Source organism: Larus michahellis, chromosome 2 (assembly GCF_964199755.1).
Source record: "Larus michahellis chromosome 2, bLarMic1.1, whole genome shotgun sequence".
Taxonomy (NCBI): domain Eukaryota; kingdom Metazoa; phylum Chordata; class Aves; order Charadriiformes; family Laridae; genus Larus; species Larus michahellis.
The window spans coordinates 52,816,872-52,843,566 of NC_133897.1; the positions used below are offsets into that span (position 1 = coordinate 52,816,872).

General features: G+C 41.3%; 1 protein-coding gene across 5 annotated transcripts in view; it reads left to right on the forward strand.

Annotated features, from left to right (window-relative positions):
- Positions 1–26,695, forward strand: part of ELMO1 (engulfment and cell motility 1) — a 311,733-nt gene that overhangs the window by 56,513 nt on the left and 228,525 nt on the right. For all 5 annotated transcript variants that reach the window (XM_074575423.1, XM_074575425.1, XM_074575424.1 and 2 more), the window contains 3 exons: positions 5,851–5,891; positions 7,079–7,151; positions 21,124–21,174. In XM_074575423.1, the coding sequence (XP_074431524.1) occupies positions 5,851–5,891; positions 7,079–7,151; positions 21,124–21,174 (165 nt within the window). The remainder of the gene's footprint in view (positions 1–5,850; positions 5,892–7,078; positions 7,152–21,123; positions 21,175–26,695) is intronic.

Genomic DNA, 26,695 nt, shown 5'->3' on the forward strand with positions numbered 1-26,695 from the left:
CCTTTTTGTTTTGTAAAATTGTAAAATTCTGGATTATTTTTTTTTTTAAATAACGTTATGTTTCACTGCTTCCTTGTTGTGCAGTCACTTTAACATCCAAAACAGATGATCTGTGGGGCAATGCTTAGATCCAGTGAAATGCAGATTTAGGAGTGAGGATGTCTTTGGAGGAGGGAAGGGAGTAACTGAGGAAGCTGCAGCTGAGAGTGAAGGGGCAGAGGACGTGAACACCTGGGCTTCCCCAAGTCTTGTGCGCTCTGCAGAACCCCGACTGCTATATTTATACCAAAGCGTTTCTACTGACAACGTCAAAACTGCCACCCGAAGGGCTGTGAACTGAGCCAATAAAAGCTCTCTGTCGTCAGCAGGCTGCGCTTGCTGAGGGTTTTGCCTGTCAGCTCTGGGGTGTGAAAGTTTCCTGCCTTGGGTTGTGTTGCTGTACAGGCAGAGCTGTGTGGTGTTGATCTGGCCTTGGCTGGGTTTTGTGGTCTCTCTAACAGAGTGTCCCTGTTCTTCATATACTCCCTCTGATGCTATCCTGAGCCAGGGAAATCCTCTTCTCCATCTTTTGCAGGTGCCCGATGCCTAATTAACAAGTCTGGTCTCACTGATACTCCATTGTAGTCAATGGAGAGAGTTGATTCCCAGCATGGTTCAGAGCAGGTTGAGGAGGCTGAAGCCCAAACCTCTCCAGTACCTCCCCTTTACAGAAAACCTTGCCTCTTACATCATGTGAAACCAGTGGCGAAGTAGTGAGTCAAGGACCCAGGTGTCCCAGCATCTGGTGTTTGCCACCAGACAGTCCTGCTTCTGTTTCTGTAGCCCCTGGTGTATGACAGTAACAGATGAAGCCTCCACTGATTGTGAAAAGAGGTATTTTTCTGGGTTTTTTTAATAGCCACTAAAATGACTTTTGCACTAAAAGATTTGTTAGTATCATTAATTATAGACAGAATGGTGTATTTACTGGCTTGAGATTCTGTTTTTTGACAGATGCACAGAGCAGCAACAGAACTTTTATTTATTTTTTTTTTTTTAGTGCTGAGTGTTTTCCACTAACAGATGTGCTGCATCTGCTGTTCTTCTGTGATAAGCTTAATGACAGCAAGGGTTAAGGGTTTTCTTGTTACTTCCGTGATTAAAAGGTGTCAGCCAGGGAAAGTGATATCCCAATGATTGTCAAAAAAAAAAAAAAGAAAACCCAACAAAAACCAACCCAACAAACAACAAAAAAACCCTAAAAAAACAGAAAAAGAATAACCAATGAAAAGGAAATTTGAAAAGGAAAGATGCTCAACCTTGGCCTGAAAGAAACCTGTATACAATTCCCTGATATAGCACAATCAAAGTATATCTGAACTGCACGCATACCACAGGTTTCTACCCAGATTTAGGCTTCTGTCCTCTTTACAATTCCCACACACACACACACACACACACACACACACACACTCTTGCTATTTGATTTGGAAGTGCTTTAAACCCAGGTTAGCATACTGGTGGCTTGAACTGGAGCTAGGGCTTGGTCAGTACTGGTGTATTGAATGTTCTTGGCTTTCTTTTGCTCATCCCACGATTTCCCTGGAACAAAACAGTGGTCTGGACTCACCCAGCCTACGCTCTTGCATGCCTGTGCTTAGTGCTTCCTGGTGACTGGTTACCTCTATGGGGACCCCAAGGTGTGAGTGGCATGAAAGGGTGAAACTGGGGAGGAAATCGGAGTGGGAAATCTCAGTCTGTGTTCTGCAAGTTACTTCAGAAGTGCTACAAAATATTGCACAAGTAGGAAGGGCAGGTACTCAAAAGATAAGGATCTTTGTGCATCTTAGCACACAAAACCTGGAGACGTGACCTGAGAGACACCTGCAGGGGAGCACAGAAGTGGTGACGAGGTATTACTGCATGGTGGGTGTCGTTAGGGCTATGCTTAGCCAGCAGCTCAGACACCTGTACTAACTAGTCCATGCAGATAAAGCTTCATCGGGTGTGTAAATTCACACCAGCTCTAGTGCTGGCTATGCTTGGTGTCAATGGCAGGATTCTCCCTGTGTGTGCGGATCAATAAGTCACAATAATGCCCCATTACCGTTTTCCACTGAATTTCAGATATCAATTTACTACCTACCCTAGGAAAATACTTTTATGCTAACTGATGTGTTCAGCACAGATGGCTGCGATATGTTAGCTGAAGGGGTTATCTGCTATAGGGAGTGTAAGATTCACTTTGATCTGTGTTATTTCATGCATTAAAGCTACAGCTTGATCTTCTTAGAGCTTTAAATGAGCATCTCAGCACATGTAAAAGCACACTTCAATTTTACTAGTGTAGGGGAGGACATAGAGGTGAAAACCAAAAACTGAAATGCATTAGCACAAAATACTAACTTCAGTGAAGGAAAAACTTTGAAATATTTTTGGATTGTCTGATTGTAAGGAATTCTTTAAAGTACATTGACAAACAAGGTGAATTCAACTTTTCAGAACTGTAAATGCAGCAAAGATATTATGTAAATTTCCACAAACATGATTTGATGAAGATTAAAATAACAAAAACATCAAGTCCATTCTCTTTGACATCAGGCAAATATTTACAGCCAGGCAAAAAAAAAAAAAAAAGTATCTCTGAATGGCCTGCTGAGTGGATTTACTCTGCGGAAAAAGAAAAAAAGCAAAAAAGCTCACTTGTGTTTATCTTCTGGTACTGCGACATTCCCATACACACAGTGAACAGTCGTGTCCTGTTGCCTAAGCGTAGATAGATAGGTCTCTGACAGCCTGCGGTAGCAGGAACGCGAAGGGATTCTGGACAGGGCTGTGGGCTGGCTGGGAAGGGGCCACGGGAGCTGGTCGCTTGCCCGCCTGTCACTCCCGGAGCAAATAAGTGTTTTGTTTGCGCGGATGCCTGGCCATGTCTGGGCAGGGTGGCCGGAGCGCTGCCCGCTGGATGTGATGCCTGCCAGAGCCTTTCCGCAGCCCACGCTGGCCAGAGGGATTGCGGAGGGGGAGTCGTGGCAGCCCTTATTCAGCCGCATCCCGCTTGCAGCTGCGAGCTGGGTCCTGGTGACAATTTATCTCCTTGGTAGGGAAGGGGAAAGAATTTTGTCTGGAGACTTATGTGTAGGGGGAGTGCAACCAAAGGGATGATTAGGAGCAGCAGCTTGTTAGAATTGCAGTGGTATTTATTATACACTTGTTCATTTGTAAAGCTCACTCTAGTGCTATCAAATTAGTAATTCCAAACTTTCTATCCCTAAAGAGTTCTGCTTTTTTTCATCCTGTTGCTGGTAACCAAGTTGTACTTAGTCACTTCGGTGTTGTAGCAATAGTACCGCAGGAGGACAAAAGAGTACTGTGAAAGGCTGGCTGTATTAATAATTTTTATTATTGAAGATCCATTTTGTTTTTCTTTAACTGTCCCTTAGAAGTTCTAGTTGATTCATTGCTTAGGGGTTTGGGGTTTTTAAGTTTTTCATTTCAAATAATATCATATAGTAATACAAAGGTGATATAGAATAGGAAAAGGGGGAGGGAGATGAGTAGGATCGAGAAAGGACATGAAACCTGGTGGTGTAGAGGACTTAGAAGTACCAAAATAATGATTTGGAAAGTAATTGTATGCAACCCTCCCAGTGTTTATATTACTGGGCTGGATTGTTAAAGTGTCTCTTTGGCGTAGTGTCCAAAGGGAAGCTATAGTTCCTATGGGAAATAATAGGGAGGAGAGGCAGTTACTGTTTTTATTCTCCATTGTATTCAGTCTGTTGGCTGATAACAATTAAGTTTGTAAAAGGAATTAATATCCCAGATAAAAAAAAAAATTGTCAAAATAGGGAAAGACAGGAGTGGGACCCACAGTAGCATCCTGAGGAGAGAAAAGGAGGCTGTTCACTTAGCTGGGCAGCAGCTTGCCCGCAGGCTGGCACACGTGAGCTGGATGGCAAACTGGTGTTATCCCGCTCTAAACAAACCTGTGCTCCTCCCTCTTCCCTCTGTCCCTCCTGAAAAATGGGGCTTTATTTTTTTGGGGAAGGATAGAGGGAAGAGAGCGGTTGGAAGCAGGGATTGCTTTCACAGGATTGCAGAAGCTACAAAACCCCTTGGGGAGGAGGACAGCAGGTCAAAGCAGCCGCACATAAATGACTCAGTAATCCAGGCTGAGGAACCGATCAGGCTAAAAAATTGTGGGAAGAAAACACTCTTTTTCTTTCTCGTGTGATCTGCCTGATCTGCTTCACAGCCTGGCTATGGCTACGCAAACAGCTAAACCAGCGCAACAGGGAGAAGCTGCTGTGGAGAAGGGACGTGTTGGCTGCTGCAGCAGGGAGCAGTTTCACACTTCTTGCCTTGTCTCCCATGTGGCAGTATTTGCTAGTCGTTTAGGCACATAGCAAGTCAGATGAGGCGATCCAGATGAAAATTATTTCTTTCCTTTTTACTGGGCCAGTTTTTTATTTGGTCAAGTTCCTTGATGTGGCTCAACTGGATGTTCATGTGAAAATAATAATGGCAGTCAAAGAGGAAGGATGGAAACCAAGGACTGAGAGGGTACGGCAAGGGGGACAGGATCCTTTCAGCAGATGCTTTCATTCATGTTTGATTTAAATGATCTAGTGTTACACTTTTCTCTGTTTATAAACTGGCTTAGTTGACTTGGCGGTTGAAATAACAAATCCTTCCCGGAATTTGACCTGATGAGGGATTCCCATCTCTGGTTTTCTGTCTATGGAATGATGCAGCTCAGAAAACATCCAAGCAAAAAATAATTCTCCCTCCCCATCATGTACCCTGCTACTGAGTTCACTTCTAGCCTAAGCACTTTTCCGTAAACACTAAAGGGACACTACTTACTTTGGCAACAATGTTGGTTTATGGGTTGTTGTAGGGTGGGTTTTTTGGGTTTTGTTTGTTTTGTTTGCTTTTTAAGAATTCAGTGAACTGTGATTATTGGAAGTAAGTAGAGAGGGGGTCCTGTGCTGTTTAGGTGATTTGGGGAATTTTCACAAAGCAACAGACCTATGTCACATTGTGTGATCACCCAGTATTGGAGGAAAAAAAGGCTCAGTAGTCACCCAAAAGTGAAATTTTGTCTGTTTCTTTTTGCTGTGCAACTTCAACTGTGTTTTGTGTTATAAAGATGCGTTTTTCTTTCAGCCAGAAATCTTCTAAAAACACTTACATGTGCGCCCTGAGTTCCTAACAATTTTCAGAGTGTTGCAACATCACCAGACTAGACTGTTCCTTCTATTTTGGGACCCAAAGCAACAGAGCTGTTTTCAGTCAGTCCAAATGCTCGTGCTTGCAGATGCAGAGAATAAAGCAGAACTGATGCATCTGGGATCTTAACACCTTCCAGCTGGTGTTTCATCAGAGGGGAACCTGCATATGTGTATTTAGGAGAGAGGATTACTGTCACCACGTGACCATAGCTGAAAGGGACAAAAGGAGGTTTAAAAATATTGAATGTCGTCTTGCTTCAGATGTCATTCCTGGAAAACGCTCATGTTGATATCTAAATCTTCTGTTTCTGTTGGGTAATGAGATGCAATGTACACAAAAGACCCTTTGATTTCTCAGTTGAGAAGCCGAGTTGATGCCATATGGGCTAATGTTGACAAAAAGGACTGATAATGTCATCATACGTATGTGTAGAATTGCTGTCTTTATAGATTATCAGACTAAAACAGCAGAAAATTTTTTGAATCCTATCAAACTTCATGTTAAACAACAAATCAAATACTACTAACTTGTTTTGTCCTTTGCAGTCAGTGATTTTGGAATCATATTTTAAGAACTCAGGGCTATTCCAATTTGGTGATATATTTTTTTTGTCTGTCTTTTTTCCTTAACCAGAAAAAGCCACTGTCCTCAATAATAAAAGAAGTCTGCGATGGGTAAGTTCTGCCATATAATATATAGTAGATACTATAGGTTTTGAGCTATTAAACCAACCAGGAGATAATTTTTTCTGAAGAAAACCTTAGATATCTTGTATGACTAGTCATTGGTTTCTTAAATCTTACAGTTGTTTTTTCAGACTTCGAATTTGCATTGTATTTTGAATCAATTACTTTGTTAGGAACCTCATCTTGCAGCTCCATCATGTGGGTGACTCTCATTTAGGCTGTTTGTGTCCTTTCTGCAGAGATGCATTTTACCGACTCACTTTACTCTTGCAGTCCCTGCAATTCATGGGTTAAGGAACTAAAGCACTGGCTGTGGCTTTGATTTTTGAGCACTGGTTCTAGTGGCTACTGTAAGCTGGTCCAGTTGATGTGACTGCTCACATGAAACCGAAATGTTAATCACAAGTCCTGCAATATGAACTAATAATTGGCTAAGAGAAATATCTTGCTTTTGTTTTACTATGTTAATATTAGGGGACAAAAATATTTGTCCCCAAAACCAAATATTTGTTTTTAAGCAAGTGCTACCGCACAGGAGAAACTCATTTATATTAATCAAATTGCTGCTGAGTTGAAAAGGTGGTACCTTATGTGTAATGTAATATATCAACTTGATAGTATTCGGGTTGTGTTGTGTAAGCTAGCATAAAATCCTGGTACTGTAGATTTTTTTGGTGTCTGTTTTAGTGATTTAGTGATCTTGATTACTGCAAGCAAAAACTATGCTTGCTATTTTTTTATAGATCTGGAACGAATCTCAGATCATTGTCAACTTTTTCTGGAGCACTGGAGTGTCACTGTAGTGACAAAGTGGTTTCTCTTCTTTCTCCCCCCACTCTTCTTTTTATCTTTGCCTTGGAAGGAAGGTATTTGTTATGTAACTTCTTTTTCAGCCATGGTCAAGTTTAGGCCTTTTTTCAGATGTGCAAAGGAAAAAGATCTTATTTATAGGATGTATTTGTACTGAAGCTTTCCCTTTGTGAGCATGCTTTTATCTTAAACTTCGGAACTCATCAGTGAAAGCTACGGAAAAGTATGAGAAATACATGCGAATGAGAGGTACTTGGTTTGATCATAGTAAAGAGTACATAGTAAAGAGTTTGATCATATGTAAAGAGTACTTTTTGAGTGTTTAAGGTGTCATTTTGTGACTAATTTATTTTCATGTTTCTAAGGTGGTCTCTTGCAAATCATGATCAATTTGCACTGCAGCATGCTGATAGTTCTAATTTCTACATCACGGAGAAGGTAGGTAAATCATTCAACATAATTCTTGCATAGCCTATCAAAATGTTTGCCACAGTAAATGATTTTAAATTAAAATATCTGAAAATATAGAGTATTTTCCGTAATGCGGTGACAATGAGAGGGTAGGTACCAGGAGATCTGGTTTAATGATTTTGCGCTGATTTCTTCTGTTTGGAAAGGCAACTAAAAGTCTGAATGTGCCAAGGCCTTCATGTCTGTTGCATTTGAGACTTCAGCACTGAGCCCTTCAGCTTTGGTATTTATGCATGTTTAGTATTCTGCTGACAAGTGGTGTACAGGAAATTGAAATATGTAAAACATAAAGGGCTCTTTGAAGTCTGAGGAGACCTTCAGCGCATGCCACTTCCCTCTTTGGCTGATCAGGTAGAAATAAGTTTCAGTAACCGTGTAATATTTGCTACTCCTTCCCGTCTGCCGTCTTGTCCTTTCCCAGTTCTGTATGTTACGTTAGTTCATTTTTTTTGGTCCCTAGATAGCGTGGCAATAGGTGATTCATGCAAGTGATGCAATGATTTCAGCACAGAGTAATGGAATGGCTGTAGCTGTAATAAAAATGGAATGTCTGGTCTAAATGAATGGGACATGCTCATCTGAATGAGACTAAGTAGTACGTTCATTCCAAGTATTGCTGATAGAATTGCTGAAATTACAGAAATTGCGCAAAAAAAAAAAAAAAAAAGATTCTTTGGAAGAGTGTACACAGCAGTGCTGCAGAGGTAGAATTTCTAAGCAATGGGAAAAGAACACTATTCAAAACCTGCTTAAGTCTGCATGCAGATTGCCTACCCTCAGTGGATTTTGAGCTAAATAGACCTGAGCTTAGCTGCATGGACATAGATGGCTCTTGCTTACCTTGCTATCAGTTTAGTTTGGTTTACTCTTAAGCAGAAGGGCCTTTTGGTTTTGTTTTGCATTTTACAGTTGTTTAGGATCTGCTAAATGCAGCTGAGAGACAAACTTTTCTCTTGCGGTAATTCTTACCCCCACTCAAGAAATAAAGGCAACTTGCGCACAGTTGAGTATTTAGAAAGACTAAATTTAGCAAGACAGCTAGAGCAGTTGCTCATAAGATAGTGATGCTTTTTTTTTAATAGCAGACCAGTTTCCGTTTTTCATTTAACTGTTTTGTCACCCCAGACAACCTTTTCAATGTGTCACAGTTTGTTTTGGGATCCCCCTTTTTTCGCTTGTGTGTTTTTTCTCCATTCTTTTCAAGTTTCAATTGACATACACTTCAAAGACCACCACAAGGAAAACTGTTGAAGTAATTATTGGCTGCTGTGTTTTGCCTCCACCCAAATTAAATAGTGAGACTGTTTTGCTAATTGCCCTGAATTGCAGTACAACATTTTCCAATAAGCCAGACACAATTGAACTTGCCTGTTGGCATTTAAACTCTGATTGTACAGTGAATATTTTTTCAAGAAGCCAGGATTGAGTGAATACTTGAGCTTGTTGAAGGAATTTGTACTAATACAATTGGAGGAATCTTCCAGGCTTTGCCTCCACCTTTGGTGGTTAGGATCCTGCAGCTTTGGAGAAGAGAAGTGTTTTCTCTTCCGCATAAAAGGAAGTCTGATGGCTTTTGGCTGGCTTTAACTTGCAATAAGGGTGGAAAATGATGGTCTTCTAGAACATTTTGGATTGTACTGCGGAGAGGACTTTGAGTTTGTTTATTCCCTACTGAAAATATGCAGAGTGTCTGACTCTGAGTCACATAAAAAAGAGAGAAGAGCTCTAAATGCCACTAGTATTACTCAGATGACTGTGACTTTTATTAGATATTGTTCACTGTTTGTCACTGCTTATTGGATAGTGGCAATAAAGAGAGGCTTATATAGGCCATCACCCCTTCTACATACTTTCCCTTGTTTGAATGCAGTAGGATACTGTTGCTTTCTGAATTAAAACATGAAAAACACCAGGCATGAGGACAAACACACGCTCTTCAATGAAGCTACAACACTAATTGTTAAAGTCCACATCGCTGCCTCTTAGTAGGGCATGAGCAGAGCTCTTTTGTGACAGTGACATCTTCTAATAAGTAAATATTTTTCAGTGCTCTCGAAGATGAATTGTATGGCTGTACGTATGCATTATGTATAGGTCATGTTTCTGCAGAGCCTGGGTGACTGCTGATTTATGGCCTTCCAGGTAGAGATGCCTTTTTAAAATATCACCGTGTTTAAAGTTACCATAAAGAAAAACAATTAATGAATTCTCGTACAAAGTAACAAGAAACTTTGAAGTGAAAATGTTACAAATGTGGGACTGTCAACACATGGCTTACAATTATATTTTTGTTTTTGGGTGGCAAACAGCGCATCTGTGTTTTGGTTGTCATATGCAGAACTTTTTATCTTTTGTAGCTGACCTATATTTCCTGATTATACCATACACAAATAAAAACAACGCCCAAGCAGTTCTGTCTCTTACTTTTTTTTTTTTTCTTGCTTCTTTGCAAAAAATGCCTTTACAGGAGTAGCAATAACTCCTTCAGACAGTATAAGGGTGATCTTTTAACAAATCTTGAGTAAGCCAGGGTTCATACTAAAGATAGGGCTTATCACAGCAGATGCAGTTTGGATTTCTGCCTCTGGGGTTCTGGTTTGGCTATATCTGTGCCCCTGAAAGCGCAGTGGAAATTATTAATTATGTATTTTAGTAATTTTTTAAAAAACGGGAGAAATAAAATAAGAGGTTATGTGAACAAGAAAACCAAGCACAGGCATAGTGCCTAAGCTCAAGCCTAGCTGGTGTTTTGATCAGGATGTATTTGATTTTTAATTACATTAATAGGTGTGGGGTTTTTTAAAGAGTTTACTTATCGTGGAGGGCCATTTCTTTGGTAGGTCAAACATCTAAAGGCCTGACTTCTGAATCAGGATCTCATTGTGCGAGATGCTATGTAACAGAGAATAAAAAAGTCACCTTTCCTTCAGTCTTTCCAGGTTGTACTTGAATAGATGCTCGCAGACATCAGGCGTAATAACTCAGGAACATCATAGCCTAGACAAGCTCAGGTTTAGAACGGAAAATGGCTGTAGAATTTTGTGTGCTATGTGTGTTCCTGGGCTGAAAACCGCAGCTTGGGTATCTGTCCACTGCGTTCCTCTGCTGGCAGTACTAGGAATCCAGGGACATACACCTGAGTGGCTGATGCAGCATGTTGGTGGGAATGCCTGGTTCCTTATTGTTGCTCACTCTTGGCCTTGCAGACTTGGCCCGGCTCCTCTAGATCCATTTGTGCATCTGCACTGCCCACTGTGGGCTCTGGGTCTGGGAGGGATCATTATTATCTCAAACTCGGTCTCTAAAAACAAAAAGATGGTGAAGGAGCTGGATCATTGCAGCTGCTCAGATGACAGTGCAGCCTCAAAAATGGTTGTTTGGTCACATCTGAAGGTGTGATAAACCAAAATGTTTATCAACGAGGGCCTTGCAGGAGTGTGGGGCTGTGGAAGAACAGTGTTCTACCTGGCTTCACTGCTCGGGGCAGAAGGCTCTTAAACCTGCACCAGAGCAACTATCAGGAATAAAAGGCTGGCTCGCTTTTGCTAATGGGCTTTGTGAGCCAGTGCCGAGCTGTGTTCAGCACACAGTGATGATACTGGTGCCATTTTTTTTGTTATCTTTTAAATAGAAGGACATTTCATTCATCTGTTTATTGACTGCAGCCCATTTTTATTTAGTCACAATTTCATTGTGTTCAGTTTTTTACATCTGATGCCTGTGAAGGCTCCCTGTGTTTTTCTCCTTCATTCCCGACTCCCACATTTCCCTTTCATTCTTAACGTGTTATTGCATGAAGTGGAGGGACACTGAGTTCCCTCCATTAATGAATTTCAAGAGACTTTTGTGCTATTTTGCAAAGGGAGCAGCCCCCACCGTGCTTCCGTTGTCGTTACTCAGCTCTTTGCTGTGTTTGCAGATGGGACGTCTTTCTACCCCCCCGCTTTCCCTGAGCTGGGAACCTGGGTAAAGTCCCTGGTGTTTGTTCTTTCTCAAAGGTGCCTTTGCTTGTGACCTATTTTGTGCTGAATACAACCTGTAATTGTATATTCATGTGAAATTCCACCATGCCGTTGCAGGCTCCCTGCGTGGGACTGTATGCAAATGACAGGACAAGAAATGAGACACTTGTAGGGTTGGGGCATTTTGGAGGTGGTTTTTTCTTTTTTTCTTACACGTTTTTAGTATTCATCTGTCTTCACTGATTAATTGAACTTCAGTGAGTTGGAAGTAAACATTCTCAATAATGAAGGTTTCTGATTCACTGAAGGACCTGGTACTCATAAGCAGCAGAGAATGGGAAGTAGCATGGAGGCTGGGAACTGGAGAAATCTATTACGTGAATCTCTTCCTCTCATTTTGCATTACTCTTGATAACACATTTGTTAATAATGCTCCATAAATGGCAGATTTCAATCCAGATTTGACCTGGACCAAACTACGCCTGACTTTCACTCTTCTCTCCCACTAATGGGACATGTGGTATTTCCCTCGTATTCACAAATTTCTTACTGTTTTGGGGCATCTGCACAGTCCTACAGAAATTCCTAACAAGGGCAGCACGTGGAGTCAAGTGGTCGTGCTCCTGCCAGCTTAATGGATGCTACTAACACTGCCCTGTGGTCTCCAGTAAAAACTAGCGGACGCTCATATATTTCTCCAGTGAACAGAAGTAAAATTTGAGTATCTGTACACTAAATCCCTTTCAGTCGTGCATCCCTCAGGCTGATTTCAAGAACAGTGGTCATCCTTCTCTTAACAAATTAGTCCTAGTGTTTAGGACTCATTTTGAAGGACTTTAGGTTTATGCAAAATTTTCTAAAGAAAATAATTATGTTCTGTCGACCTGTTATACTTTCTGGTCCCAGCACGAACAGCTTAATTGTTCTGCATGCCTCCTTTTTAAATATTTGGTATGACAGTATCTTCTATTTAGTTCTTTATTTCCACATCAAGGCTGATGAGATGGATCAAGTGTTTTCAAAAAAAGCTGTATAGGTATTTATTTTCTTGATTTTTCATTTGTAATTTTGCCTCACAAGTAATCACTAGAGAGGAAGGGCTCTGAAAAGGTCTATCTTTGTTACAGCACTTGAAGATAGGTATGGTATCCCACAGGCACGGTATAACTGACTGGGTTCAGCTGATAGCAAACAGTGCCATTTAAGATCTGGCTGACAGAAAAATGCTCTTTAAATCATCTTCATACTTAAAGAACAACCTGTTTAGATAGATGGGTAGTTTTACAGGGTGTGGTGAACAGACATCACAGCTCACTTCTGAAAGGGGACAGTTCTGATTTCTTTTCCCCTTCCCCATGAGATCCTGCCACTTCATTTCTGCTGGCTACAGCATTTTTTTGACAATTTTTGGAGATGGTGGCAAAGGGGATCATTCTGTGCCACTTTAATTCATTAAATCTGCTGAATAAAAAGTCTACTTGATCTGATGTAAGAGTAGGGCAGGACCCTTGAATCATGTCCAGGAATGGGCCGCAGAGAAGAAAGAGGTTAAAGGAAGGGTAAGAAGAAGGATTAAACTTTGCTTTTTTTAACAGATGTGAGATGTTATGTCCCTCAGTTGCTTGTGGAACTGGCTTAGGCTGACCTGGAATGAACTTGTGGCAAATTCTGGCAGTAGTCAAAAATGGAGAAGGGATAGTTTACCTACAGTATCTCTGTGTCCGAGAGGAAGGGCTCAAGCAAGGGAGTAGGCATAGGATGTACATGTTAGAGAAGCACAGGCACATCCAAGCTTCCCTTTGAACAAGTCTCTGTGTGGTTCCAAACATGGTGCTTGCAAAACGAGCTGGCTTTCTTTCATGCTTATACTATGGTGATTATTCCTATCTTTTCCCTTACAAACTGGGCAAAACCCAAAATGATAAAATTATCAGCTGGTTTAGTTCCCTTGTTTGACTCATCAGGTAGTTACACAGCTGTTTATACCCCACAAAAATGGTAGTAGGAATGATCAAGAGACTGAAAAGCAAGACTCAACTTTATGGTAGCAAGCTGTGCTTTGATTTGGCAAAAGTGGCTGTGAACCATGGTCTTGGCTGGGGTCTTCAGATATTTTTCTTAGTAGCAGCATCTGCTTGTAGAGCTACTGCTCGTGCACCGACCCCTCAGTGGTGCTGTGGGTGAATGTGTTGGGTGAACTGCATCGAAGAACTGACTTCCATTTCACAATCCTTATTTGTTTGGGGTTTTTTTGGTGTCCATAACAGTTCCCTGTTCTGATTTCCCCACATGATCTCACCAACAATAGTATGAGCCCAGCTACATCTGTCATTTCCTGATGTTTATTTTGCAGGGTGCAGCTCTTATGTTCCAACTTACCAGAGGACGGTGGGGCTGCTTGTTATCTGCCCACCCCTTCCGTGTTACTGGTACAACTGTCTGTGCGGTTGCTTAAATTGGGGAACTGATCCAGGTTAAAAATAACTTGTGTGTAATGTGTCAGAAGGATGTCTGCGCACAGTGTAATACCACTGCTTCTCTGCAGAGCAAGTGGTACCTGATAGTGTTGTCCGTGTAGATCACTCCACCTGAAGATAAGTAAATCACGCTAAGCACGGACATTTTCCTAGGATGTGATTTCAGTGGCATTCAAGCTGATTGTTGGGAAAAAAGGCCGTTGAGCTTTCTTTTTCCCCTTCCTTCCTTCATTCCCTTCACTTCTCCAACATCCTAGGGATTGTACTGCTGGAAGGTGAGTTGGTTCAAGTCACCAATCTGATAGAAGAAAACTGGATTATTCCCCCCCTTACTTCTTGCGAATGAAGGGAAGAGGAAGAAGTAACTTTTTTAAGGTTAGGTGGTTGACTGTGTTGCTGCATGTTGGTAGATCCAATGTAAGGAAAGTGTTGGGCGCCCGCATGCTGGAAGGATATGTGCAGAATTGTGCCTCCAGTGGGCTGTAGAGTTGCTGTGGATTAGGTATACCCTGAAACTGCACCACTGGTGTAACTTGATTTATTTACCAGCTTCTGATATCCTTGAATAGGGGTACATAAACAGCATGCAGAAAACTTCCTCTTTTTAGAAACTTCGGCTGGACTACCAACACTTAATTTCTTAAGAAAAATGCTGTCATCAAATTCTCACATGAAAAACTAAAAGAAATTCTGTCTCCAGCAGCTTCCTAGAAAAGGAATTTTATCACAAGATTAATTGCCTCAGTATTTCTTCTAAAACAATACAGTCCTGTCATATGAAGTAGTACAATGTTGATAATTACCTCTGTCTTTTAACTCTCATCTTACTAAAGTTTTTGGTGACTAAAAATGAGCTTAAGCATTATTTCCTACCAAGTCAGATGAATATCTGTCCTCATAGTCTATGTCCAGCTGTAACAGTAGCAAATGCCATTCAGGGTCATAATTTGATGATGACTTTCACTCCCTTCCTGCTTCCTCAGCATTCGCATTTGTTGTACTATGGGTGTTGGAGGCTACCTCTACACTTAGTCCATTTAGTATCCATATAAGGGCCTTGAAATTCTTTCACCTCTTCTTGAACCTGGTGATACTGCCTGCTTTCACAGCCTCTTGTGACAGCAAGCTCAAGAAGTTCACTGCTTGCTGAATGAAGAGGTACATTCTTCATGTCCTGGTTTGGGGTGGAGCAGAGCCAACTTTCTGTTCAGTGAGAGGCTCTTGCTCACCCTTGTTGCTGTGGCAGCCAGGGTCCCTGACTGGGCTGTTTACCCCATGGAGGGGCTGCACCTGTGGGGAGGAGTGGGCAGGTCAGGGGACCCCAACTGACCGATCGGGTGTTCCATCCCATCTGCCATGCTCAGTGTAACAGCTGAGGGAGCAGAGGGGTCAGGTTGGCTCCTCTCCCGTGGGCTCTTCTCTGAGGGCTCTTCTTCAGTGGCTCTCTTTCTTTGATGACTGATGTCTGAGGAGGACCCCGTCAGCTCATCTGCCCTTTGATCCCAGTCAGTGTGTTCCAGTTCTCATTTGTCACTGAGTCCAGTCTGGAACTTCCCCAGTACCTGCCAGTGACATCTTCCTGGGAACTTGATCTGGTTTTGCATAGATTTATTTATATTTTATCTATTATATTATTTCCTTTTTTATGTTATTATTAATATTTCATTAAAGTAGTTTATTTTTTTTTCTAAACTCATAACTCTCTTTATCTCTCTTCTTCCTCTCCTTGGAGTGAGAGATAGGGGAGAGCATCTGTCATCTTGTCATTGGCCAACCCGGCCCAAGCTACAACACTTCATCTACTTTAAACTGATCCCTAACTGCTTTCATCAAGTTACCTCCTAGTTCTCATACTGCAGGATTTAATAATGACAGTTCTGCATTCAATTTGTTCACCACTTTCCCCTCATCTGGCCTTTGTCCCTCCAGACTGAGGAGACCTTGCCTTGTGAGGCAGCTGCCCAGTCCCATTGAGCATTTCACTTGCCTTTCTCTGCATTTTCTGTGATGCTACTGTGTCCGCCTTAAGAGAAGAGGGCCATGAAGATTATTACAGGGCTGGAGCACCTCTCCTATGAAGACAGGCTGAGAGAGCTGGGATCGTTCAGTCTGGAGAAGAGAAGGCTCCGGGGAGACCTTATAGCGGCCTTCCAGTACTTAAAGGGGACTACAGAATAGATGGGGAGGGACTCTTTATCAGGGAGTGTAGTGATAGGATGAGGCGTAATGGTTTTAAACTGACAGAGGGTAGATTTAGATTAGGTATTAGGAAGAAATTCTTTCCTGTGAGGATGGTGAGGCACTGGAACAGGTTGCCCAGGGAAGCTGTGGATGCCCCATCTCTGGAAGTGTTCAAGGCCAGGCTGGATGGGGCTTTGAGCAGCCTGGTCTAGTGGGAGGTGTCCCTGCCCATGGCAGGGGGGTTGGAACTAGGTGATCTTTAAGGTGCCTTCCAACCCAAACCATTCAATGATTCTGTGTGAAGATCAGAACTGCACACAGTGCCCTGCATATGGGTCCCTGAAGTTCTTGTGCCATGGCAAAATGATGCCCTCTGTCTAGTTCACCGTGCCACTTCTGATGGTGCCCAATGTTCACTGGCTGCTGTAGCACATTGAATCAGTGCTTTAAAGGAGATCTGCCAGCAAGGGCTTTGCTTCTCTTTCCTGAGTTGTTGACTTAGAAATGAACTCCATTATGTATCATTTAGTGCTTGTTTACTACTTGTCCAAACTCATCCTTGTGAAAATGTTATGGATTAATGGTTAAAATATATTTCATAGTCATAATTTTTTGGTTTTGTGCAATTTGGAGAAAGGTGTAATAAAAAAATAGTAGTATGGAAACAGGGAACAATCTATTACATAATGATATAAACACTTGAAGAATTTTAGATTTCTTTGCTGTTATTCTTTAGCCCAGTTAGAGAAGTCTGAAGGAAGCTGTTTGGTCAAAGTTAAAGAATAGTGCTGAGCGAGCTATAACCATGGGAACCAATGCTTGTAGGTCTTCCTCAAATATGTTAAGAAAACATTCCATTCCAACCAGTTACAGTGAGCTGGATCTTGAGGCATTTTGCTGGGTATAACAGATTATTAAAATTATAAGACAAATACATGGCAAAATAAACTTTAGTTTTGCTTTATAAGTTTTCCAAAGTGTATCTCCAGCAAACTTCTGAATAAGTGGCTTGACTGTTTTGATAGGATTTTTTGAAAGCGAATTCACGTACCTTCATCCCCCTCCATGGTTTGGTGGACTCTGTTAATGCTTGAGGCCTGCTTTTTAGATGCAAGTCTCCTGCATGTGTTTTGGGCAAAGTTAAAGGCAGAGCTTTGAGAAGGAACAGAATCTGGTGGCAGATAATGTAGGTTGGGGTTGCTCCAGCTGTTGGAGTTGGAAGTCAGAGGGCCCTAAGACATGAACACAAGGCGAACTCTCCAGGTGTCCTCTACTTCCTGCTGTGTTTTGTTCTTTATGTGTTTTCATGTTAGTACTGGTCTGATTGAAAACTCGGCTTGGAAAGTGTCGTGCAGCAGCATGATGCTTGCAAATACTGCCTACTCAATTAGAATAAAATAATCTAGTGAGCGTAGACTCTTGCTAGATATAATATTGTAAATGGGGCCTGTTTGTATTCATAATATAGTTGCTTTCTTAGTCCCAGGTAACATTTATAACAACTCTATTTTCTTGTTACGGAGGTTTTTTGTAGGGGTATTTTGGATAGTGCTGATTCACTGCTTCCCTCTCTGCCCAGGAATAAGCTTCCCTAACACAGATCAACAGCACGAACAATATCTACAAACCTGACGCACACTTGAGAAACAATCAGAAATGTCTCGGAAGAGGGTTTTGATGGTGGCGTACACTGTCGTGAATAGCAGTGGTGCTTATGAGTATGATTGCCAAAGCCAGACTGCTGTGTTGGAATGACGTTCTGTTATCCTGGAAAAGAAATCCACAGGATGCTGTCCCTAATACTAAGCAGATTAACTGTGTGTAAATGTTGCAATTGAAGTTAACTGGCATGCCAACTACTGCATCACACAGTTAATGTAGGAAATCCTCTTGGCTTAATGGTATGCTTACATGCTGCTTCTTGGTAGGCACTTAAGTCATTATTTAGAATGGATAAACAAAATTGGATTTTTGCTTGGGGAACAGCTAACCCTTTTCAAGCTTTGGCTAGCCTGCTGCGTTAGAGACTTGATGCTTTGAATATTTTCAGAGAGAAGGCATGGGCAGTTTTCATTAAGCCTTTGTCTACATCAGGAGTTGAAGATGAGGTCTCTATCTCTTGTGACAGCAGTGATTGAATTTACAGGATAGGGCAGGCGTATGCACTTTGCTCTGAGCCAGGCATGATGAGAGAAAGGTCTTTGTGCTTCGTGCGCTGTGGGCTCTGACAGGCATCACAACTTTGAGTCTGAAAGCTGTGGTGTTTCAGACTCGGCTTGATAAGTAAACAGAAAGACCCTAAATGAAACTTCCAGTGATGCTTTTATGTACTCTGTGTGTTCTTTTTCCTGTGCTATTTTATATATAACCTGCTGACATACGGTCACCCTGGAGAATAGTACTTCTCTTGTCTATCTATATGTGGTATCTGAACTTCAACCAGGTTGTCGGCTTTCCGTTTTCCACTTGTTTTTAAATTCCTCTGACTATAGAGAAATAGTGTATTTTTAACAAGGTATTTTTCACTTGGTAGATTGGTTGTAGATTCAATCTATGCAATGTGTCCTTATGTAATTAAAGGTTTATTTTTTAACCTGCATGCATGACACTGTAGAGAGTATACCAGGTTAAGCCAAACTTTTTTATGGGTTGAGGTTTCAGCTTGTGACAATACTACCGTAGTTGAACAAACTGGGGAGCATCATTTCAGCCTGAAGCAACTGCGAAATACTGTAATTTGGGCTGTGGTTGACAGCTTGCTGCTCCCAGAAAGGGAAGATATGATTCCTCCTCATGCTTCCCCTGTCTCTTTACCCCTATTCCTTCCCTGCTCCCAAAGATGTGATTCTGCCATCTTTCCTGGGTTAGCACTGGTGCTCAACCCTTGCAGAGCTTGTGTCTGTTTAGTAACCTGACAGAAAACTCCTCTTTTTCCTGCCCGGGCTGCTTTCAGCCAGGTTAGTGAGATTAGACCCTCAAACAGGTCTGTCCAGTGTCAGAGCTGGTGCAAAGTAGAAGAGGGAGCACGCAGGCAGGAGGGCGGTGAGGGATGCACCCCACCGTGCGCTAGTGCTCCGCCGTTCAACAAACTCCTTGGACCTTCTGAAGACCGTGGTGTAGCCTTCCCACGCAAAACCTGGTACCTCACGTTTGCAATAGACTAGAGTGTTTGCAGAGATGCTTATGGTGGCACAGATGAAGTGACTTAACTTGTTAAACCACGAAGTAATTTGTACATCTGATTTGATAGTTCATGTTAATTAGAGCAGGAAATGTGAGAAAGTTTGAGCCTAAAGTTATGCTGCTGGAAAAAAAATACGCCTGTGTGGGTGCTCTTATGTTTAAGAACAGTCTATTTACTTAGCTCCAATATTTTGATATCAGTGAACTTTCACTTGTGAATGTGATTGGTTCGGTTTAAGTTGTTTAAGTGTTGTCTGATTCCCGAACTGTTTTTAATATTGCTGCATGCTGGGTTTTGCTACATGCCAAGTAAAACTGATGGAGCCCTGTGTGCATGCGTGTTCTCTGGCCTGATGCAGCAGAGGTCCTTGCCTTAGCCTAAGCTGTCGATGGAGGCAGATTTAACCTAATGCTGACTGTCTGTCCTAAAGCAATTACTTTTATTCAGTTCCACAGATCCAGGAGGTGGTAACAGTTTAAGCCACCACAACTGTTTGCAAAGTGAGTTTGTTTCAACGCCGATTTAGATTAAACCACACAAATGCACTATTCCCACTTCATACAGATTGTTTAGATGTGATGAGACACAGCTGGGTCTGGTGCTGTTTTGCTACGGGAGGAGAAACTGTGGCGCTTTGTTAGTGCTGTGGGAAGTCACCCTGTACTTAGCTGCTCACCCTTTTTTGCTCCTCTCTTAAGTAGAGCCTGGCTTGCCTCCCTGGGGCTGTTCTGGCAGGAGAAGACTGCTAAGGGCTGAGATGAGTTATGTGCATATGTAAGCAAAGATGCTGTAAAAAAGCTTCTCCCTTGTACCCCCTGTGATGTCTGGCACTTCAATTATTTCAGTTAAAGTGAAGAAATGTTTGTGGGTGGAGGATGATCTTGCATATAGCTAGAACCAATCCCGCAGAGGACTTGGGTATCAATAAAGAGACAATGTACTAGAGTTTTATTTTGGGACTACTTGACCTGGTTTCAGGGAAGATTTATACTGTTTTTAGCATTTTTGGATTTGAGATGTATCAGAATGGAAGCAAGAAGGATTAAATGAATTTGGGAAAAATTGCTTGAGAAGAAGTACACCTCCATTTTTTTTTGGATAAACACCAGTCTACAGAAAGCCTGCAGTGTAGTCTTTAGAACAAAATTATCTCTTACCTCTCAAACTGATGAGGATTCCTCTGATTCCACTGATGAATGAGGGTAACGGCCTATGAACAAGCTATTGAACCTTGAAGTTGTGACTGTGCATTGCCCTGTGTACAGTCAGTACCTGTTAGTATGTTCATTGTGGGTAGGTACCATATTCTCTTAACCTCTGGTGAAAAGGAGGAAGCTTGTTGAAATAGAGGCAGGCTCCCCTACACTTACCGCAGGGGAAGACCATGCACATGAGCATTGACCACAAAGTTGTGAGGATACTGTAAGCGTACAGCATAGCTTATGCCATGGCAGCTTTTTCATCTACCCATAGCTTTAGTTTAATTGGACACGTTATGTGAGCTTAACCAAAAGAAACTGCTTAATGCCGCCTCTTTCTGCCAGCCGGGGAAGGAGAATGACTTACGGCATGATTGAACTTTGCTTACTGCTAACAGCAATGCCCTTTTTTTTTTTTCTTTTTTTTTCACTTTGAGGGAGAATGCAAAGTCGTGGTGGCAGAGCTCAGCGGGTTGGTTCCAGTGGTTTAAGTCAGCATGTTCTTGTTATAGAAAATGGAGAGCCAGTGGGATAAATTTTAAATCCTGCAGATGTTTAATGACAGGTTTCAGCAAACTTACGAACTCCTCAACTATGTAGCACAATCCCAGAGCCAGACACCATGGACAGTATATTTCAAAGAAATATTTAGAAGTTGCCAGTGGAAGCTAAACTTTGAAAAACATGAAGTCATTCTTGAAAGGGTTCAGATTTGTCAAATATCATGTGAACAGCCACCTATTTCTTGAAGCTAATGTTAGTATGCATTTGTGGGGAAAATACTGTATAGATGTTAGCTCATGTATGAGAGAGGGAAGCTTTTGCATGCGCACAGGGGAAAGTACTGTTGCTGGTTTAGTGTGGCATTCTGATCAACGCATGTTCCATTTTTTTATGTGAGTCTTAAATAAAACGTTTTGGATTTTTCTCTTTCAGAATCGTAATGAAATAAAAAATGGAGCCATCCTTCGATTAACAACATCTCCAGTGAGTTATTGTTCTTTCCTTCTCTCCCTTCAAAGTGAAGATTTGATTAGTAAATCATTGTGAACTGATGTATGTATTTTTAAGCTGTAGTCGCACTGTATCCTGCAATCCCCCTGCAAAGGAGGATGATGGTGTGGTCACAAGAGGTCTGTATGTGTTGTTCCCTTTTTTTTGAGTTTTGGGTGCAGGGGTGGTATCTCTGAGTGACATTTGGTGATAGGGTTGGCACAACTGGGTGTTTTTTGTCTCTCACTTCTCTCCTACTGGAAACAGCGTTCATGTCCAAGATACCTCTGTGTCCATGGTGGCACTGCAGCCTCACTCAAGTGCTCCTTTTCTGCCCCAGAGCTCAGAGCCAAGAGGAGAAGCTGGGAGTTGAATCGTGGAGAGCTCTGCTGGGCAACTCAGGTCAGAGCTTTCCTGCTCTCTGCGTTTCTATTGAGCGAGCAACAACTGTAATGTTGAGATTTTACTGTTTTCATTTTTTTTTTTTTTTCCCAACGCCACCTCCCTGCCAGCTCCTCAAACAGCACGGCAGAGTTGCTGATTGCCTTGTAATGGCCTGTTTTCCTGCTGAGTTGAGCACTACTGTTGCCACATGCTGAAAGCCACTATTAGTCCCCGAAGATGTATGTCTAAGGCAGCAGCAATCCCATTTCCTTGCTGACAAATGTAGCATGCCATTAAAATGGTTTGCCTCTTCATGGTGGCGTTCTAGCATCTGCAGATTCAAAGCATTCTTCTGGCCAAACTCTGCCACCCTGTACTGCAGCTCATTTGAACGGGCAAGATGAAGTTGTGGTTGTTCAACTTTTGGCTTCTGTTGAAGCTGTTAAGAGTGGAGTCAGTTACTGCCATCAAATGTGAAGACTTCTATCTAGAAGAGTTTATGGGTATGTTTTTGGATGGATTGCTTTTCAGCAAGTCGAGCCTAGGCTCAAAGTAAAGAAACAGAGAAATGTTATGTTGTTACTAACTTCCCAGGTTCTCCAGGCATCATGTACTTTTCCACTCCTCCCCAGCCTGCTTAACCTGATGATAGCTTATATTGGATTTAGGAGGTGACTGAATTTGTACTCAGGTTTGTGTATAAGTGAAAATTGAAGAAGCCGATATGGAAACATATACATGCCTCAAGTTTTTTAATAACTGCAATATTAATCTACAGGAGTGTAGCTTCTTAACAGAAAGCACTTCTAAGCAGCAGCCAGCTGGGCAAAGACAAGAGATTTCCATTCTCCTCCATCATTTTTTTCAGTGGTCATTATATAGAGAGCTTTGCAGTCATAAGAATAAACAACAGTTTAAGACCATGGCTCTGTCAGAGTCTATGTGACTCTCGAGTCTCCTGCCATACGTCACCAGAACAGCCTTGTACATGGGGAAACCACTTGCTGGTGAAGTAAACCCTATTTGGTGGAACTTCCTCAGAGACAGGCAGCACCAGCACCAGCTTCTCCTAACTTTTGAGACTTCTTAAGGACAAATATCCACTCCACTGCAAAAGGGCTATCTGCTGCCCAGACTTAGGATCTCATGAAGTCAAAACAACATCTGTGATTTGTCAAGAATCAATGTGGTCCAAACGCACTGCATTATTCTTCTGTGTAACCACAGCATGGAGTGACAGCATGAGATGACTCACGTTATCCTTCCCTGTCTCAAAATCCACAACCGGTTGCACCGTGCAAAACTGAAGAGAGGCGGTGCTGCGACTGATCTGTGGAAATGGCTGTCTGTCTGTCTTCATGATCACTTGCGTAGTTAGAAATGTGACCTACAAAAGACAATTTTTTGATTTTTAAATGCTTTCTGCTAATACCGATGGGCAGGAAGGTGGGGCTTTCCATAAGACTCTCTTCTGCTTGTTCTGTTTCTTTGGTGATTTGCCTTAGGGTCAGTCAACCAAGACAGGGATCCTTAGGAAAATGAGGTATTACCTGTTACCTACCAAGTTATGGACCATTCTGGCACTGACCTGCAGTTATGACTCAGACGTCCTGTTGGAAGACAGAAAGCCAGTCTACTTTCTAGTCTTCAGTATTGATATTTATCCCTGAACCAGTGCTTCTTTTCCAATTTTCTGATGTTTTAAAGAAGTTTTTGTTAGCATTTTCCCAGAATCAGGGAGGTGGCTAGGAAGGAGGTTTTGAAGGACTGGATTGTTTTTTGTCAGATTAGAGAGTATTTGTATTCTTAAAATACATATAAAATAAAGATCTGCGTGTTCCCACCCTACAATAGTATCTTTGCTTTTAAGGTACTGTCGAAGTGGTCATCATAGAGTTACCTAAAATAGATAGATTAAAGGCTTCCAAGCTGTGGTTTTTAGACTGATGACCCACACAACGCTTGTCTTTTACCCTAAAAAGCTAACAGGCCATCTGTTTCCATTTTTCCTCTGATATTCTATATGAGAGCAACAGTAGTTGGAGGAGATAATGTGAAGAACAGACTGCATGATATACTCCTGCAAAATGGGAAAGATACTTTCCTAGCTGCTAGAGCTGGGTGGGAAATGTTTTTCTCATCCTGTGAAAATACTAAGATTCTGAAATTTTCCCCCCTGCTTTATCTATCCTACATCAGTATAAAGCTGAACCTATTTCCCCTTTCCCTCAGAAAATCACACCAAAAATGCTCTTTGAAGAGGTGGAGAAATTAGAAACGCAGGAGAGGAAGATTGAGAGAAATTAAGAGGACCCACGTACAGATTATGCAGTGTCTGGGATGTGTCCATGTAGGTCCAGAGGGTCCTGAGCTGCCTACTTCCTGCCTATTGTGGGCAAAAATAAATAAATAAATAAATAAAAAATCTGTCCTGAACTTCACAAATCTTTTGAGGAAACTTTTTTCCTTGAAGAGTTGAGAGGAATCTTTTTGACCAGTTCTGAGGGCTGCATGAACTCAAAAAGATTTTCTAGTTCTTAATTTTAATGAAGTTTATTACCATGACAGCCAGTAGTCTGGCTATACCCATTCACAATTGCATGCTGCGAGTCATTAAAAATGGGGTGAGAAGGATGAAATGCGATCTTTTTGAGTTCTGTTGTCATCAGCCTCAAATTGTGTATTTCTCATGTACCTGGAGGAGGGACTATTAAAGATTAAAAGATGGGAGGGGAAAAAAAGGTAGTTTTATCTAGAAGTAGTAAAACAGCATTTTTGGGTTGGCTTTTTAAAATTAGGATTTCTAAATCTAACTCCACAAATCTAAATGTTAAATACTCTATTTTAATCTCAGATTTACATTATTTTGTGTGCATATCTAGGGATCTTTTTCTGAAAATCACTGCTAAGATTGCAAGGGCAAAACTGCAGTTATGGTGCACTGCTAAATCCATTGTAAATGCTTGCCTTTCAGAGATTTACAACGTGTCTATTTTAAACTTCTATAAGTTAAAACTTTGCAAACGCCAGTCGTTAGGCCTGGTGGGAATTTCAACTGCCTCTTTGTTTCTGTAGGTCTGTTTGCTAAGTTTGTGCCATTCTCTGACAGGCTGTTTTTTCTAAACAATGCTATTTTTTTCTTCTATAAACCACTCACCACAGAGACACTCTGTTTCCTAGGTAACTTGAGTACAGATTGAATTTCTCTCATATTATCTTTGTTCTTATATCATCTTTCTTACTTATTTTTAACCTCTCCTATCATCTTTCTCAACAATTCTTTGTGCTGTTTGCGTTTTTGCAGTTTTCCATGACCTGTTTTCCCCCTTTGTCCATTTGCATTTCTGAAGGGACTCATCAAAAGTTCCTTACGCAACATTCAGTTGTATTTGAACATATGTGGCATTTGAAATGCCAGATTGCTATTGTCTATTTTGTGATACCCGTATTCCAGTGGATGGTGAGTAGGTGTATAAATGAGCTGTAATTTCTCTCAAGTGTGAGACTGTTCCAAAAGGACAGTCGTGTCCTGCAACGCAGCAAGCACGGTCCATTCTTTCAGTGTGCGCAACTGCAGGCTCCTTTGATCAGATCCTGCAAAGCCTTGTTCAAATAGCTAATCATTTTGAAAGGATGCTAAAATGTTGGGAAAATTAAACTGAAGGAACTTCGCTCTTTATTTATTTATTTATATATTTATTTTATTTAATAATTTTCAAACAGAACTGATTATTTGAGCACTCACTCTTTATTTGAAAGTAGCTTCTTGGGCACTTAAAAACCATGTCTTGCTCATGAGCTGTATGCCTTAAAAGTTGAGTAAACGGGTAGCCTTTTCTAGTGTGGTATTTACGGTGCCTGATCATTTGCTTTTGTGGATGGTTTTTCTTTGATCCTCTGGTTGGAGACTGGCTGAGTTCTCAAACCTTTAAGTTGTTTGTAGGCAGCTGTATTAGCATTTCTAGCATGAGCAATCATGTAAATAGGTGCGTTCATTAACAGTCATCATGGTGTTTTCCCGAATGCTTTTACAGCTGTGAGCAATGTGTTTTTTTATTTATATGTGATCTACACAGACAAAGAAGTGTAGAGGTTTTTTTAACCTATTTCTACTTTAAGCATCTGAATCCTCTATCTTTGAGTAAAAGTTTAGGGATCTGGTCTATAATCTTTGATCTACAATTGCTTTAACATATGTTCAACTGACTTAATTTCTTGAAATTCAGTAAATGCATAAATATTTGCAGGTCCAGCCTATGATTGTGATTATGTTTATTATGTAATGGTGAATTAGTTGTTATTGAACCCTATACCAGGAGCACTGACTGTGGAAGTCAATGAGCCACTTTTATATTTGTCTGCTCATCGTACAAGAGGAAGATTTGGGAAGTGGAGTTGGTTGTTGTCTTTTTCTAGATAAAAGGTTAATCTCATGTTTTCAGTTTTCCAAAGGCTTATTTTCAATAGTAAGCAAAAAGGATTGTTTCGAATGCAGCAAGAGGGAAAATTGCTTCTCAAGCATTCATAACTGGCTACTGATAAACATAAACTTATTTTAAGCATATTTACATAATACATATGGCTATGCATCTGTAATGCTTTTATCGTTGATTGAGCATGCGACTCTAGACATGACCATTTCCCTATTCCTGCTTCTGCCTCCTGAATTGCTTATGGTGATAGCATAGGACTGCTCTGTGTATTACATTTGTACAGGGCTTTGGATGTAGAAATTGTGCTTGTGTGTTAATGTGAAAATGTTAGCAATTAATGTCTCTACTAATTAAAAGGTAATCTCATTGCTTGCCTGGCATTAGAGGCTACTCAGCCTTGCGGGGTCTGTTGAATCGGGTTTGCATTTAACGACGCTTATGTAATGTGTCCACTCCTCCATCGCTTTCTGACGTATATGCAGGTGTAGGTGAAGCGGCAGTAACAAGCCAGGAAAAAGCAGCAGTTTCAACACTGAGTGATTCAAATTAAACCACAGAAATGCACCTGTATGGTTAGTACAGAACTGTATTCCATAGTTGCTCATGGTCTGTATGCCCTTTTTCTAGCAGAAAGTTGAATAATGTGACTAACTTATCTACAGGGGAGACCAAAACACTTGTATTTTATTTTATTTGCT